The sequence below is a fragment of the Dryobates pubescens genome, chromosome 2, assembly GCF_014839835.1.
Source record: "Dryobates pubescens isolate bDryPub1 chromosome 2, bDryPub1.pri, whole genome shotgun sequence".
NCBI classification, from domain to species: domain Eukaryota; kingdom Metazoa; phylum Chordata; class Aves; order Piciformes; family Picidae; genus Dryobates; species Dryobates pubescens.
Window position 1 is genome coordinate 14,179,409 of NC_071613.1, and position 16,249 is coordinate 14,195,657.

At 41.1% G+C, this 16,249-nt stretch overlaps 1 protein-coding gene across 1 annotated transcript; it reads right to left on the minus strand.

Moving 5' to 3' along the window:
• Window positions 1-569: 569 nt before the first annotated feature.
• On the minus strand, window positions 570-11,040 carry LBR (lamin B receptor). Its single transcript, XM_009901214.2, has 13 exons — window positions 10,847-11,040; window positions 10,359-10,553; window positions 9,566-9,649; window positions 8,793-8,967; window positions 7,951-8,147; window positions 7,147-7,201; window positions 5,009-5,203; window positions 3,613-3,716; window positions 3,050-3,175; window positions 2,785-2,953; window positions 1,581-1,661; window positions 1,361-1,483; window positions 570-836 (listed from the first exon to the last, which is right to left on the minus strand). The coding sequence occupies exons 1-13, from the start codon at window positions 11,009-11,011 to the stop codon at window positions 676-678; spliced, it is 1,830 nt and encodes a 609-aa protein (XP_009899516.2). The 5' UTR covers window positions 11,012-11,040; the 3' UTR covers window positions 570-675.
• Window positions 11,041-16,249: the final 5,209 nt, after the last annotated feature.

The window sequence follows — 16,249 nt, forward strand, 5'->3', positions numbered from 1 at the left end:
GGGCGAGAGGGACCACCTGAGCCTCCCCGACCAAAAAATCCTACTGCTGAAAAGCCAGGAGGGAGACACTCACCCAGGTGAGCTGTTACGTCTTGGCCTGGGGTTGCAGTGCAGCACTTGCCTGCAGCACAGGCCCCTCATAGGTCAAATCCTCTGCTTTCAGTTCCACCAACCAAAAAGACTCTGAATTCAGGCAAATATGTCAGACATCTGAAGTTAGATGGTACAAGTAACACTCCCCCCCAAAAAAAAAAACTGGATGGAATTTCTCTATTTATTGTATTAGGAAAATAATATAATTTACATCACAGTGCTTAATAAATGCAGTTAAAAAAGAAAAGACAAAATGTAAACTCAAGATTCTAGATAAACTCAAATTGAAGTATTAGGGCTCCAAGACATTTAAAAATTCACAATTTTTTAAAAAATTAAAGTCACAGACAGTCAGTTCACATAACTCATGTATAAGATGACTCAGAGATACCTGTTGATGCACTCCACTGTTTGGTCAATTTTTTGTTGTTGGTTTTTTTGTTTCTCTTGGTTTTTTCTTTTTCTTTTTTTAAAAAAAAAGTCTAAATAACAAATAGACCAAGTGCAAAGGTAAGAGGTATATTTTTATTTGCACAGAAACTAACTTTAGAAGTAATTTGCAAATCAGGCAGCTGGAGTGCTCTAGTAGATGTAAGGGAAGATGCGGTATGGTACACGCTGACAATACTTTTCCCATGCCAAGCCGTATTTTTGCTTACAGTGATGTTCATCACGAGCTTCTCGATGAACAAGCAAGCCGATGAAATATATCACGTAGAAATAAGGTAAAATATGATTAAAACCTGTAGGATAAAGTGAAAAAGTTACTTTGAATGCACCAAAAAACCCCACACATAATCCAGAAATGTTAACTACTAGTGACAGAGAATCACGGCATGCCAGATTGGAAGGGAGGGATTCCAAGGATCATCTGGTCCAACAATAGCACAGCTGAAGTACGATGGCCTGGCACCCTGTCAAGCTGAGTCTTAAAACTGTCCCCAAATGTAGGGGAATCCTCTACTTTCTTTGGGAGACTACTTCAATATCTAATCGTTTAGGTTAGAAAGATCTTTGAGATCACTGAATCTATCCCATAATTCATCAAAGATGCGAGGAAGAAATTCTTCACAGAAAGAGTGATTGGCCATTGAAATGGGCTGCCCAGGCAAGTGGGCAGATCCAAAGAGGCACAAAGATGATCAGAGGGCTGGAGCACCTTGCCTTGAGGAGAGGCTGAAAGGGTTGGGGTTGTTCAGTCTGGAAAAGAGAAGGCTCCAAGGAGACCAAATTCCTGATAAAATACACTTTAGTTTCAGGAACTTACCGCAGGGCAGAGACCATGCTAGAGCCATGATGATGTCACCAAGGTAATTCGGGTGACGAACAAAACCCCACCAACCCGTGACCAGGAGCCCTTTTCCAGTTGCAGTGGGTATAAATTTCAGATCTGTGAATAGAGTGTTGTAGTCATTACACCAACTGAAATGTGCATTTCAGAGCACCTTTAAAGGGACATTGTGTAACAACTGAACAAATGCACTTACAGGCCAATTTGGGATCTGCTGGATTCCTTCGGAAATTATTTTTCTGAGAGTTTGCACTACGGAATATGTAATATCCAACACCTGAAAATAAGTAATATTTCATTTGCATTTTCAAGTTGTCTCTCCTTCAATAAAAAAACCAACCCAAACCAGTAACAGAACCTTCCACAAGCTTCCTGCCACTCCTGTTATACCAGTCTTTTCCTCAGAGATGTAACGGATATATTCTGTTTCTCAGAGCTCTTAACGAGAGAGAGATGCTGCTTATCTGCTGTTACTTCCTAGTTTTTAAGATAATGGAGCAGCTTTATTTTCATGTCTACTTATACATTTGTATCTGACTTGCAGTTTGCTAATGTAACATTGGGCCTGAAATTCAGAAAAGCTGATGTGCTGCAGTCTCAAGATTACAGCTCTATTAGAATCATAGAACTATTTCAGTTGGAAAAGACCTCTAAGTCCAACCATGGCTGATTAACAGCCTAGTATTTGGCTACACTGTCCTTTCCACAAGTTCATCAGCTAATTACAAGTTCACATTATTTGAAGATCCAGACAACACAGTTTTATCTGGTTTTGGAATTTCCCCACCATTTTCACAAGTCAGCTTACATTTGCTTTTTTCAAGGCTGTATTGAAAAAAACCCAAAAGCACAACATACTCCAAACCAAGGTGTTTAAAAACAAAAAGGCTGAAAAGGAAGAAGAATTAATGTTGTATTTCTCAGAATTGCACATACTAAGTTGTATGCCTTTGTATTCTTTCCATGTGTTTAAATTCTTTGTCATGTCTACCAAAAAAAAAATTCCCTTTATGGGGCATCAAGGAGAGAAACGCGAGTTGTTAAACAACCCCTCCTTGCTCCCTAAGACCAGAGGCAACAAGCTCTTGCCATCTTATTTGTAAGTCACTTGCAGTCACTCAGACAGGCATCTGCTACACTTCATTCAACATGTTTCCAGTCAGTTCTGAAACTCCAGACAGTATCTACCCATCTCCACACAATGATTAGGTGTCCAGGGTCTCATTTATCCTTCATATCATACTAATAATAATTTGTATTAAACAGTACCCACAAACATGCTTGCACCAGCTGTGGCAATACAGAAAATAGCACAACTGCTCAAGCTCAAGCTTCACTTTAGAACTCAAAGAAATAAAATCACTGTTCTGCCACTAGCAACAACAGTCACTGTAACTTACAGTTCAGAATAGTAATTGCAACAGCAACAGGCCATGAAATTGGAGTAGGATGGCCAACTAAATAGAAGGCCTGCAGACTGTAGACAAAGGGAACCCACACCAAATCTCCAAATGCCAGCATGAATCCAAATCCATCGTGGGTAATATCCATTGTAGTTAAAACAGCTTCCTAGATACAAGGAGGAAGGAATTCAGGATTTACAAAGCTTCATTCACTTAACATCGCAATGAGGAATTGTAACAGTTAAGTATCACTGCCGTTTACCTCATTCCAAAGAGCATCCACCACATAGAGAAGCTGGAAGCTATTCACAAGTATCATTGACAGTGACGGCATACTTAGATTGTGTATCTTCATCTCGGCCAGGAGCATTGCCAGGTTTATAACAACCTAGATCAGGGGAAAAAAAAAAAAGTATTATTCTTGTAAAAGAAAGGGGTCTTTTCTAGTCTACTAACCAAAATGTTAACACACCTGGTTTTGACCAGTGTCAAAGTTTAAACAAGTAACCTACTTCATAAGCCACAGTTTGCAACTAACTACACTCCTGAAGCTGTAAAACCTCAATAGATGAAGCTTTGAAGAAGGGGTTTCATTGCTCACAAAGCAAAGAAGCTAAAATGCAACAATATCCTTAAAGTGAGTCAAAATTATTATTCAAACTCTGGCAACATGACTACAAGGTACTTTTTTTAATGAATACATACTATATCCTTAATACCATTTATATAAACACACATACACATATCTATCTATAGATATCTCTATTTATATAAAAGACCCAATTGTGAATTATTTAAAGAAAATAACTCAGATTACTGACTCACCCAGCCAATTAATCCTGGACGCAACTCACAAAAGTATTTGAGGTCAAAGCTGCCAATACGAGGGTTTAATTCATGTCCAATAAAAAAATCATAAATCAAATACCCTGCAGATAAAACACCATTTTTGTTAGCAATACTCTCATTCTACCTGCCACTGCACTGCTCTCCATCAAGCAGTTCCCACTTCCTACTAAAGTTCTCTCTCTCATAAATAAAATTAAGCCTGTAGATTAGCAAGGAAAATAGGAGTGTATATGCAAAATACAAAGCAAATCCAACATGGTTTATGTTCTAAGAGACTCAAATATTTTAATTTGGAGGACCAAACACCTTAGAAGTTACTGTAGGCTTCTGGACACTTGCTCCTTCTTTATTTTCAGCCTTATCCTGTTGCTCGCATCAGTTTCCATGAGCATGATCTTATGGTATATTAATTAATCCTATTCTTCCTCCTACTTCACTGCTCTTCTCTTGGAGCAAGAATTCCTTTAGCTGTGATGATTTAGCTGTCCATCAAAAGAGATGGATAAGAAAGAAAACATAACACCTTGACTTCCAGACACCCTGCACCCAGTTAGCAAGTAACAAACATTTTGCAGAACTGTTACAGAACGCTCCTAAGCCACTTAGAGAGACTAGAACTGCACTTCTTCATAGGAAAAAACAACCTATTTATGATCATTTATTACATCGCTTCACACATGTATATGCTGCACTGATAAAAGAACTGGGGATATCTGAGCATTCCATTTTTAATACACTACATGTTCTGTTCATTAATTCTCTTAGTTACTCTGATTTTTAAAAGCAATTTAATATTGATCAACTTCTCAAGCTATGCTTTGTCCTACAAAAAAACATATGCATGTAACTGATACTTTCTAGGCAGGCAGACACATGACTGAATTGAAAATTCTGAAAAAATCTAATTGGCTGAGCTGAGTTTAAAAGGGCACTGCAAAATAAAAATTTAGAAATAGACCATAATTTCAAGCTCTGTATCCAACTTCCCACTGCCAAAGCAGCTACATTTTTCAGTTTTCCTTTCCGTTCCCAACCGTTTCAGGAAAAGGCCCACTAGGAGGGGCACTATGAAGCAAGCCAGACAAGCCTCTTAGACAAATGCTAGAAACAGAAGGAAGTGTCCTCTCAGTCCTAGGAGACTAGACCAGCCAAGACATTTTTGCATGAGCTATTCAAGATTATCCAACTAAAATTTTAAGCATTTTACAATATCCGAGTGTGAGTGAAAACCTGCCGTTTAACTTGAAACATGAGCTTTACGTTGGCAGAAAGTCACAGTACTAAAATAACCAGCCCTAAATCTAACCTTCAATTCTTAACAAAACAATTTGCAGCAAACAACTGGAAAGAAATTATCCACAGTGTTACTCACCAGAATTTCCACTTGGTGCTAGTTCTTCCTCAGGTGCTCTCAGGGACCGAATATAGAGAAAAATGCTCAGCCCCATAGAAAAAGCTGCAGCTGACACTGCAAACTGCATGAAGTGATCATACAAATAATGAAGTTCGAATTGAAAGTATAATAAAGCTCCAATTGCTGCAGCAGTCAACATAAAAGCATAAAACCCTGGAGGATATAGAAGAAAAACATGGTAGCCAAACTAATTTAAAAAAATAATAAACCCAAGCATTTCAGCAGAATCTTCCCATTCCAACCTTTCTGCATTTTTACTCCTTCCATGATTTTTCTGTATTTCAGCAAGTCTTACACATCCCATGCTCTTGAGGTTCAAACTTTCTAGGGCACAGCAAGACACCTAAGACATTTTATCTACACCCTCAAATCCCCTGTGCTCCTCAGGAGGACAGGAACACTCCAAATGCTCCTACATTTTTTATAACGCAGGATTCAGATTTCAGTGGGGGGGAAAAAAAAAAAAAACACTTTGACACTACTACTGGATAATGACAGCAAGTCATAAAATCTTACATATGGGACAGCTCATTTAAGATGAAGAAGAAAATAATTACATTCATATACACCTTGGCACATTTAGTGGCAATTAAATTATGAACTGTCAAGTCAAAACTTGAACACAAACTTTTCTGTACTTTGAGATTATAAAATCACATAGAACGGAACAAAATCTAGCAGGTAGTCCTGGGCAGTTCTTAGGTACCTTCTATGAACCCTTTCCCAGGGTCACAAGGCTTGAGGTTAGATGGGAGTTCAAGGGCTCACCCAGGCCAACCCTCCTGCTCAAGCAGGCCTACGTGGACCTGGTTGCCCAGGACCACACCCACATGGCTTTTGAATATTTTCAAGAATGGAGATGCCACAATTTCGCTGGGCAACCTGTGTCAGTGCTCAGTCATACTCACAGTACAAAAAAAAAAAAAGGCTCCCAAAGTTCTGATGGAAATCTTCAAGAATTAGTATTTGAAGCAGCAAGAATATAACTTCTCTGCCCATTCTACCCCCCAACACCCTCTTTTTAAAACAAACAAATCATGTAGCTTATTTTTTCCCTTCATTAGAATATGGAGGGAACCCATAACAACAACCAAAACAACACTGCAGGACTATGCCCCTACTAAAGGCAGAAGACCAAAACCAAAATTGTTCTGAAGCAGCCCCAATGTGATTCACTTCCACAGGCCACAGCTCACTCTTCTATTATTTACAGCCTTATTCCAGACTTCTGAATGATACATCTTCCTAGACTACAAAAGCCTACTGAACTTTGTAACATAACACTGGACAGTGTCCTCCTCACAAGTAGTCTGGAATACCCACAAGTCAAAGTACGCTTTTCTGTTTAAGCCTGAAGAAGTAGCACTGCTGTAATACATTAGACTGTACTCTAAACCTAGACAAAAAGTTTGCCTTATTCATAGGAAGTTAAATCAGATCTGAATAAGGACTCAGAATTGTTCTTTGCCAGGCAAGAATAAGAACATCTTAAATCAATTAAGACACACTTCTTACTAGTCTGTAAATCACAGGCATCCAAGATGATCTAGACACATGGGATAAAATCTCTTCAAATCATTCCTGAACATCTCCACCAGAGCAAGTGTCTTTCCTAAATGAGCAAGACTCAGCTGTGTGAAAGGAGATCTTGAGCATTTCGAGTGGTGAAGGCCTGGAATGGGTTGTCCAGGGAGGTGGTTGAGGCCCCATCCCTGGAGGTGTTTAAGCCCAGGCTGGATGAGGCTCTGGCCAGCCTGATCTAGTGTGGGGTGTCCCTGCCCATGGCAGGGGGGTTGGAACTAGATGATCCTTGTGGTCCCTTCCAACCCTGACTGATACTACTATGATAAGCTGTATGAAAAGAGTCACCAATCACAACTGCATGCAGACCAGATGCCCTGTACAGCGTAATGTTTTTCCTCTTGGAGCCGTTAGCCCCTCACATTCTTCCAAGTAAAGGCTCATCCTGTTGTATGAAAGACTGACAACAGACACCTAGATTGATCATGGAGTGTATCTTTCTTTCTTTGTACCTTGCAATATTGAGCCCTGCAGATCAGGTAGTGATTTGGAGTAAGCAACCGCAGCACACTTACCATTTATCCGATAGTGCAGTTTCTTCCCACTTGAAAGAGGCAGGCCTTCTACAACCTGAGAAGAAAATAGAATACCAGTGTATTCAAACTGCTTTTGGGGAGCTCTGGCAGGGGAAGGAAATGAAATGCATGTCTGCTACAAAGACATTCAATTAAGGTAATCAGATGCACACATTCTGGTCTGAAGATCATGCATTGATCTCGAAAGCATACTTGGATTATCAAATGAAAGAGAGCAAAGTTTCAAAGAAAAATGTTTTTCTCTTCCTAACTAGCCTCAAGAAAACAGATCACCTCCAATCACTGTATAGCAACAGAACAACATGATGGAACAATCTACTTATTCTTTCAGAAACTGCCAGCATCCCTCAAATTATAAGATGAGTGCAGCAGACTATTTGTCCAAATACATACAGAGCTAGAAAATTTTACAGCACCCCATAAATGAAGACTGCATTTCAAAACACCGTGTAGCAGTAAGAAATGATCAAACAGTTCATCGATTTACAAGTCAGAATTCTAGAAGAATTTCATTGATCAAGCAAATTTTATCTATGCATTGATTTGAGCTTCTGCATCATGCCTTCCACCTCTTTTGCTGTAAGGCTGTGAGATACAGAGCCATGACATAAAGAAAATGCAGTATTTCAAGCTTAAAGAAATGTGCAGTAGTCACATTTCAGCTTAATATGGAAAACTAATTAATTTGCTTTCAAGCTCACTGCATTAAGAAAATAACCTACCTTCCAGGTTAACACACAAGTTAATTACTCATAAAGACCTAACTGCTCCTGGACTGCTTACCTTTCCAATTGGCAGTAAGTAAAACAGAGCTTGAAGGGCAAACCACAGAAGAAACACACCAAACACTCTAGTTTCCCAAAGACTTTCAAGTGCTGGGAGAGGAGGAGGGAAGTTCAAAATACTGGGGTCATCTTGTTTGCACATTGACAGCAAGTAGAACACAGTAGCGGGCAAGAAGAATATCAGCACAAAGGTCCCTGTAAACAAACATCATGCCATGGTAGAAGATAAACATAGAAAATAAAAAAAAATAACTAGTTTTGATCCCACTAATAAAGCTCAATATTAACTTCTGTTATCAAGATGACCTTGTCATTATCTATTCCTGAAGTCAAAGAGCAGCAATCCCCCGCTTACACGTCATGAGCCAGACACACTTTTCACTCCCAAAAGGGATCACATCCACTACATCCCTTGTCCAAAAAAATAAACAACCAACCAACCAAAAATACCCATCCCAAAAATCCCAATAAACAGGGAAAACTAACCAACCAACAAAACCATACAAGGAAGAATACTTTAATACTGACTTTGAAGAACATAGTTTTTAAAAATGTAAAAACCTTGTTAATTATTTCTTAAATTTAATTTGGAAATATTTAAATCTCACTGTTGAAGACTCAAGACCTTCACTCCATTTCACAAGAGAACAAAGTATGGTAACTGTTCCTTGACTGCCACCAACCCCACTGCAGACTATGTGGAACACTGTCATCTGACTATGGATTCTGCAGTCAGGGTCCAAAAACTGTAAAACCAGTTCTTGAAGTGACAGCATGGCCAATAACTGAAAAAACATAAAGGGACTAATCTTCAGCTATGAAGACAATTTGCATACATACCAATTCTTCCTCCAAACTCTAGCTCCTTGGTTTTTGGTGGTGCTTTCTCTGTTTTTATAGTTTCAAAAATCTTTTTCTCTGAATATATCTCTTCTTTTTTCTTCTCCTCTTTTCTTGGACGCAAGCTGTAGTGTTCAAGCACACGCTCAATTTCCAGGTCTGGTTTGAACTTCTGCTGTTAATGAATGGAAAAAAAAAAGTTACTAGTGATTTCATTTACACCAGTATTTCATTTGTATGCAAATATTATTCAGTATAAAACACCAATATACAACCTGCTCTACAGCTATGCAGTGTTTAAGTTTATGAATTTATATGAAGAGACTGGCAAAACCAGTTTTACACTTAGGTCATGATTATATATCAGCACCAGTTCCAATACAAGTAACCCATTCCCACTCTTTTCTCTTCTGCTCTTTGTGTATTAGCTAACAAGCAGGACTAAGGAACAGATTTGACTTTAAAATACTAATTCCCTTTCTATGGCCAAACATCCATACTGTAAAAGCATAGGAATGAACACAAGCAACCAGTGAGGGCTTGATGAGAAAAAACACACAAGAAAAAAGAATGTTACACAGCTCTAGCACTCTTCCCTTCTGGGAACTTCATCTCCCTCTCCCCTGAATTTAGCTCACAGAACAACAAACTTATTCAACTTAAGTTTTATGTTGCATTCTATTTCTCCTTGATGACTGCATTGCTCTTTTCTAAGGATTTCCAAGAGTGATGTGAATGCAACATAAAACTAAGAGTAAATAAAATGTTCTTACCTCCAAGGCTATGAAGGATGTGTCATTTCGTTCTGTACTCTCAGGTTCACCGTTGTAGCTTCTGGTGTTATTCTCACTTGGTTTCTGGTTAAAAAAACCCCAAAACTATGGTTTTAACAATTCTCTGACAGAAGGCTCATGTTCTCCATTACTGTTTTAATTAAAACAGAATTCATTTTACATCAAATTCTGATGCCTACCTGCCACGTATTGATCAATACATCTTAGAAGTCGTCTACCTTTGCCCCATTTCACTACCAGAAGCTAATACAGCTTAATTGCTTCAATACTAAAATATGAAAACATTGAATTCTGAGAACTTTACAGTACCGTTGAACTGAACTGGACTTAAAAGTATGTTTACCTTTCAAGAACCTCCTTACAACTCAGCAAGTTAGAAAGCTTTCTTTCAAAGAAAAAAAGGCAGTTCTGAGATACACTTTTGCAGCTAATTATGTTGTTTAGGAAATGTAAACTACAGCCTCAAGCTGTGCCAGGGGAAGTTTAGGCATGGGCTGCCCAGGGAGGTGGTGGAATCACCATCCCTGGAGCTGTTCAAAAAAGGATTGGATGTGGCACTTGAAGCCATGGTTTAGTTAGTCATAAGGTATTGGGTGACAGGTTGGACTTGATGATCTCTGAGGTCTTTTCCAACCTTACTGATTCTATGATTCTATTTTTACAGTATTAAATCCAGTATGCATAAACCAAATCTTTTGTAAACAGCAAAAATTTGTTTTTTATAAAAATTCAGCAACCCCCCACACAAAGAACAAACAAAAAAAAGTAATACCAGTGGAACTAAGTTGGTTTCCTGAACGTTTTTCTTCTTGTCTTCTTTATGTTCTCTGCTTTGGGAAGAAGAACGACGTCTGCCTTTTGCTGGCCGACCAGGAGATCTGGATCGAGATCGAGATCTGCTACTACTTCTTCTGGAGGGTGAGCTTGAAGAGGACTGGCTCTTTCTGTGCTTGAATGATGATAGTGTCTAAAAGAAGGAGGGAAAGAAAGCAAAACCTTATCTTGGGGTTCCAAAACACAACAACCTGCAAGCACAAAGTGACAAGTTGGAAAGTCACAAAGCAGGAAAACAGTAGTCTATCTCAGGTCAGCATTCTGAACTTCTACTTGGAATGTCACTTAGAGAAGAGGTATTGTTTAGCACCACTTCTTTGAAGACATAATGAAGACTTACTTGTGAGACCATTATTCAATGCTAAGTTTTATTTGTATCAAGATAATATTCAATCAGAAATACTCATTATACAAATGTGTACTCACCCTTATATCACTTTCTTTCAATGCAAGTTCAGTCCCATCTTTGTACTTAACAGTATAAAGATGAGCAACATCATCATAACTAGCCACTTGTACTTCATAGTACAGGACACTTCCTGGCCAACGGCCCATCACCACCTCACCATCAGCAAACTTTCGGCTCGGCATTTTCCCGAAGGAATTCCTATAAAACAAATCAGTACACTTAAACATTAGGCTAGCTTTTCCCCCTGTTCTTTCCATATCATTTAGCCTGGAACAAGTGAACTTTAAAGTAAACAACTCTTCACCTTAAATAAGCAAAAAGCTGCATTGTAAGAAAAAAAAACCCAACACAATAATGATCTCTTTTCAAAATTAACAGTAGACAGAAAAAAACCCCAGGCTTAAAATACAGCAAAGATTGAAGTTAGAAGTTATTAAAAAATATCCAAATGTATTAATAGTACATCTAGACCAGCATTCAACTATGATAAACTATCTCAGAATTTTGGAATTGTCAGGGTTGGAAGGGACCTCAAGGATCATCCAGTTCCAACTTCCCCCTGCCATGGGCAGGGCCACCTCACACTAGATTAGGTTGTCCAGAGCCCCATCCAGCCTGACCTTAAAACCACCGAGGGATGGAGCTTCCACCACCTCCCTGGGCAACATGTTCCAGTGTCTCACCACCCTTATGGTGAAGAACTTCTTCCTAACATGTAATCTAAATCTACCCTCCTCTAGCTTAGATCCATTCTCCCTAGTTCTATCACAACTAGACACCCTAAAAAGTCCCTCACCAGCTTTCTTGTAATCCCCCTTCAGATACTGGCAGGCCACAATAAGGTCTCCTTGGAGCTTTCTCTTCTCCAAACTGAACAACCCCAACACTCTCAGCCTGTCCTCACAGGAGAGGAGCCCTCTCATCATTCTCATAGTCCTTCTGTGGATATGTTCCAGCACATCCACGTCTTTCTTGTAATAGGGGCTCCAGTACTGGAAACAGTACTCAATCAAGAGACCATGAAAACCAGGCAAAGGTTATATTTGACCAAAATTACATAACACAATCTTATCTAGAGGGGGGAAAAAGTGAATTAGATGGTATCTAAGTGTCCTCCTACCCTCTTTTCCTATGGTTCTACAAAAATTACGGAAGTAATGATTTCAAAATACTGAAATCAAACATCCCCAATCTATTCAATACACAAAGAGCCACATTACATACTTTCTTCAATTTATTATGCAAAACATTCCTCATTTTGGAATTCAGGCTCCTGTCTGGGTTGAAAATTTTCTCTTTTCCAACTATTTAGCACAAGGCATGTAATGCCTTTTGCAGGGGCCTGGAGGAAAACAAAGTACAGTATCAATGCTACTGCATAATATTCTGAAAAGCTAAATTCTCTCCCCTTGTCTGCACCTAAGGTTTTTACTTGATTTTAGCAGAACGTGGTTTAAGTAACTATCACCCTTGGTCCACCATACCAAGGTGCTAGGAAAACCACAACTTCAATTTAAAGGAAGTTACGTTTTTAAATGTGAAGTCCTGTACAGCTCTGTCAAAGTATTAGGTCATTGCCTTCTGAAAATAGGTATCCACAGCAGAAGATATTTTAACCTGAACTTCTCTGACTCAAGTCTAAACATAAAAAGTGAGGGCATCTGAAAAAATCTAAGGTAAAATACATACTAACTTCTGTAATATCACCATTTGTATGATGAACACAGGAACTTGGGAGGGGGGAGAACAAACCAACCAGGAAATGTTTCCTTTTCAAACCATTTTAATTTGTTTGATATAAATAAGCTATGAAGCCACACAAAATTAGGTGAAACTAGGTATTTAACTAGATACTTATTTGTTACACATTAACTGACCTGCAGTGAGAAGTAAAGATTCTTTGGGGGGAAAGAAAATAAAAGACCCTGCTAATATACAATCACAGACTTTCACAGAACATTGGGAAATGAGGCTGTGAGGGGTTTTAATCAACTTTCATTCTGGCATTTCCTGAAGCTGTTGCTGTTGTTGGCTGTACACCTGTGTAACTCTCCAAGCCAAAGAAGAAAGGAAAGACTTTGCAAAACTCCCTCATGTGCATCACTGCTAGTATTTGTAATTGCTTCAGAAGATAAACAGCTGGCCATCTCCTTTGCTGTATAAATAATTGAAAAAGTGAAAAAAGTGAGGTTTATCATTCGGTTTCACTGATTCTTGCCTGTCACAAAAATTATCAGAGGTCTACTCTGTGCTTGTAGGCACATGCACTTCCAGCTCCTCTGTCTTCTACTGTCTCCTTACTTTCTCATTCTTCTGAATTCCCATTTCCCCAGCTCTTTTATCCCCTTCACTTTAACCCCCTCAAATTCACAGCCTTCTTTCTTATAACTCTGAAATACTTCTCATGTTACCATTTCAAAGTCTTCTCCATTATCTCCTTATACCCTTTGAATTCCTTGGGAATTTTCTGCTTTTTCTGCCCTTGTTGACCAGACTAGTTCCAGTTCCTCTTTGCTCAACATCCAGTTCCTCTGGGTTCAAGATCCGATCTCAATCCCCATCTGTCTCCTTGTCCATTTTTCTCACAAAAAAACCACAATTCTTTAGGAGTTTCACAGCTACTACTGCTCTTTTCCCAGTCTCTCACAGTTCCAGCTTCTTCCTCCTCTTCCGTAAATAGTCTACACACTCCACCAAGTCCAGTCAGAGCTTTCACCAGATGTCATAGCCTGATCTAAAACTTCATTTCCTCTTTGCTGTCGCACTTCCTACACTCCAGGCAACTGTTTCTGCTCTTGACCTGGAACACCTCAGGCATCATCTGTAAACTCAGAGCTTGACCAGAACAAAGCTGCCAGATCCTAGGATGAACTTGTGAAAAACAATCTTTGCAGTTTAAGTCCTTTTTGGAAAAGGCAAACTATTTTTCACCAAGTTGGTACTAAGGGCACACAAAATGTCTTTTACCATCCTGTGTCAAACTTCAAAACCTAGCATTTTTGCGTGCAAACACAAAGACAGCCCAAAGAAAAGGTAACCTGATTATTTAACTCTTTTTAAAGACAGAACGGTCTTACCCTCCTCCAACCTTGCTCTCAAAAGGAGCCAAGGTTAATTTTAAAAAGTTGGAAGATGTGGTTCAAGGACCTGAAGCTAAATCAGTGTTATGTAATTCAGCCTGAGGTAGCCATCAACCATATGAAATTCCAGAACAATACACTTAAGCAAGTGAAAAATATTATCCTGTAATTCAAAAGCAATGAACGAGCTTATTGATAGACTACCTCACTTTTCCATTCTTTCCTTGAATATTGAACTGTAATAATGAGATCAAACACTAAAAAGTAAATATTACTTCTTACCCTATCAAAAACTATCAGCTTTTTCTACAACCCTGTGCCTTCTGTGAGAAAGGTCTGCAATCCTCGTTCTATATACACCACTTGAAAAAGCTACAGCTTTAGCAAGTTGCTTCATCTGTTCAAATAACAAAAGCCGTTACTGGCATCAAGAAAAAGAAAGAAAGGAAGTCTTCAAAAACCACTAAAGTTTCCCCTTTTGGAAGAGAAATCTTCATATGCATCCAGTGATTCAACTTACTAATTTTGACATCTCACCACTGCTAGACAAGGTGTAAGTGAGAGGACTGAGCCAGGTGACCTTAAGTAAACAAGAATTTCAAGTAAAAAAAAAGAAAAAAGAACCAAAACATTGCCAGTCATGGCTAACAAGACAGACTCATACATGGAAAGTAACTACTGAATTCACCAAAGAAACCGAGCTATGGAGAACCTTTTGAGGCTTACGATTACTGATGCCACATTTCCAGTTCTTTACCTCCAGAACGGTGGAGGCATCTAACACTGTTCAAGGCTGGCTGGACGGAACAGCCAAATTAGCTTCAACAGCTAAAAACAAACACAAGTAGTGCTCAAGGTAAAACAAGCCAAACCAACCAACCAAACAACAACAAAAAAAACCCCTATCAGCATCTCCAAAAAGCATCTCAGTATAAGCAGTAAAAGCGGAGAGCAGCTCCGTCCCCGCGAAGGGCCGCCAGAGGTGAAAGCGGCGACGGCGCGGTGTTGACAGGAAAGGACCCACGTGCCGGGGCAGGGGGCAGGGCCGTCCCCTCCGCCCCGCTCCGCGGCCCCGCCCCGACCGACTCCTGGCCCAGTCCTGGCGCGGGGCCTTTGCCGGGAGGGGAAAGGGAGGAGCCGTACCGGGCCAGGCCACCCCTCCGCACCTCTCCTACGACTCGCTCTCGCCACACGGAGTGGCCGCGGCCTTTTCCCGTGCTGGGCCCAGCGTCGCGGTAGCGCTGTGGACATGAACGACGGCGTTTCGAACAAAGCACGGGCGCCCAGCTCCAGCTCCAGCTCCACCCCCGCCCACCCCCGCCCTCAGGGCTCAAGCAAACAGTCCCGGCAACATTAATGAACACCGTTCGTACGCCACCGGGAGAGAACGGCCTGAGCGGGGCCGATGGCCGCTCCGGTGGCCGCGCAAGGAGGAGGGGGGAACGGGGAGAGGCGGCAGCGGCGATTGGCCAGAGCGCTTCCCCCCGGGAAGGCCACGAAGGGGGGTGTGTCCCGGTCTGCGCCTGCCCCGGTCCGCCATTCCCTTACCTGGCGCCCGCCCACACCGGGCCGGGCAGGAAGCGTCTTCCGCGGAGCAGCGGGAACCGGGCCCGAGCGCGAGGCTGTCCGCTGATGGGAACAACCACCGAGCGACGGTTACAACCGCGCAACCGCCCGCCCCTTCGTCCCGCCCCTTTCCCGCCCGCCAACCGCGCCCATTGGCTACGACCCGCTGTTTGAATCCTGGGTGGCCGCACGCTATTGGTTGCTGCCCGATGGCGCGGTGCTCCCGCTTGAGGGCCGCTGCCTGCCCGCCCCGGTGAGGGGACGAGCGGAGCGGTTTTAGGCCTTCACGGCAACGGTGTGTGTGGGGGTGTATCTAAAGGGTGCATGTGCCGATGGGAGGAGAAGGGAAGTTCGGGGGTGGAGAACGGGGAGGAAAGGCTGCGGTCGCCATGGCCGCAGCTGTTGAGGGGTGGGGGGTGGTCCATGGGTGTGCTGCCTCAGGCGCCTGCGTCATACAGGCCCTGCCTCAGGGTAGTAAACAAAACTGGGGGCTTTGTATACGGGGCTCTGCGCGTCGCCTTTGAGGCTTTTGAGTCGGCAAGACTGATGTTCCTACTTTAAACAACTCCCCCTGCACCCATTAAGGCTGAAATGTGGTAAAAATGCACTTTCTCTCTTTAGAAAAGAAAAAAAAAAAGAGTGCAAGAAAAACAAAACCAAAACGGCAGCAATGCGTGGTTACCACTGGCTCTTTGGGGCGACGTTTCCACAAAGACCATTCGAGTTCCTGACAGGTTTTGAAATCAGGAAGCATAAGCAATATTTCAGCAGGCA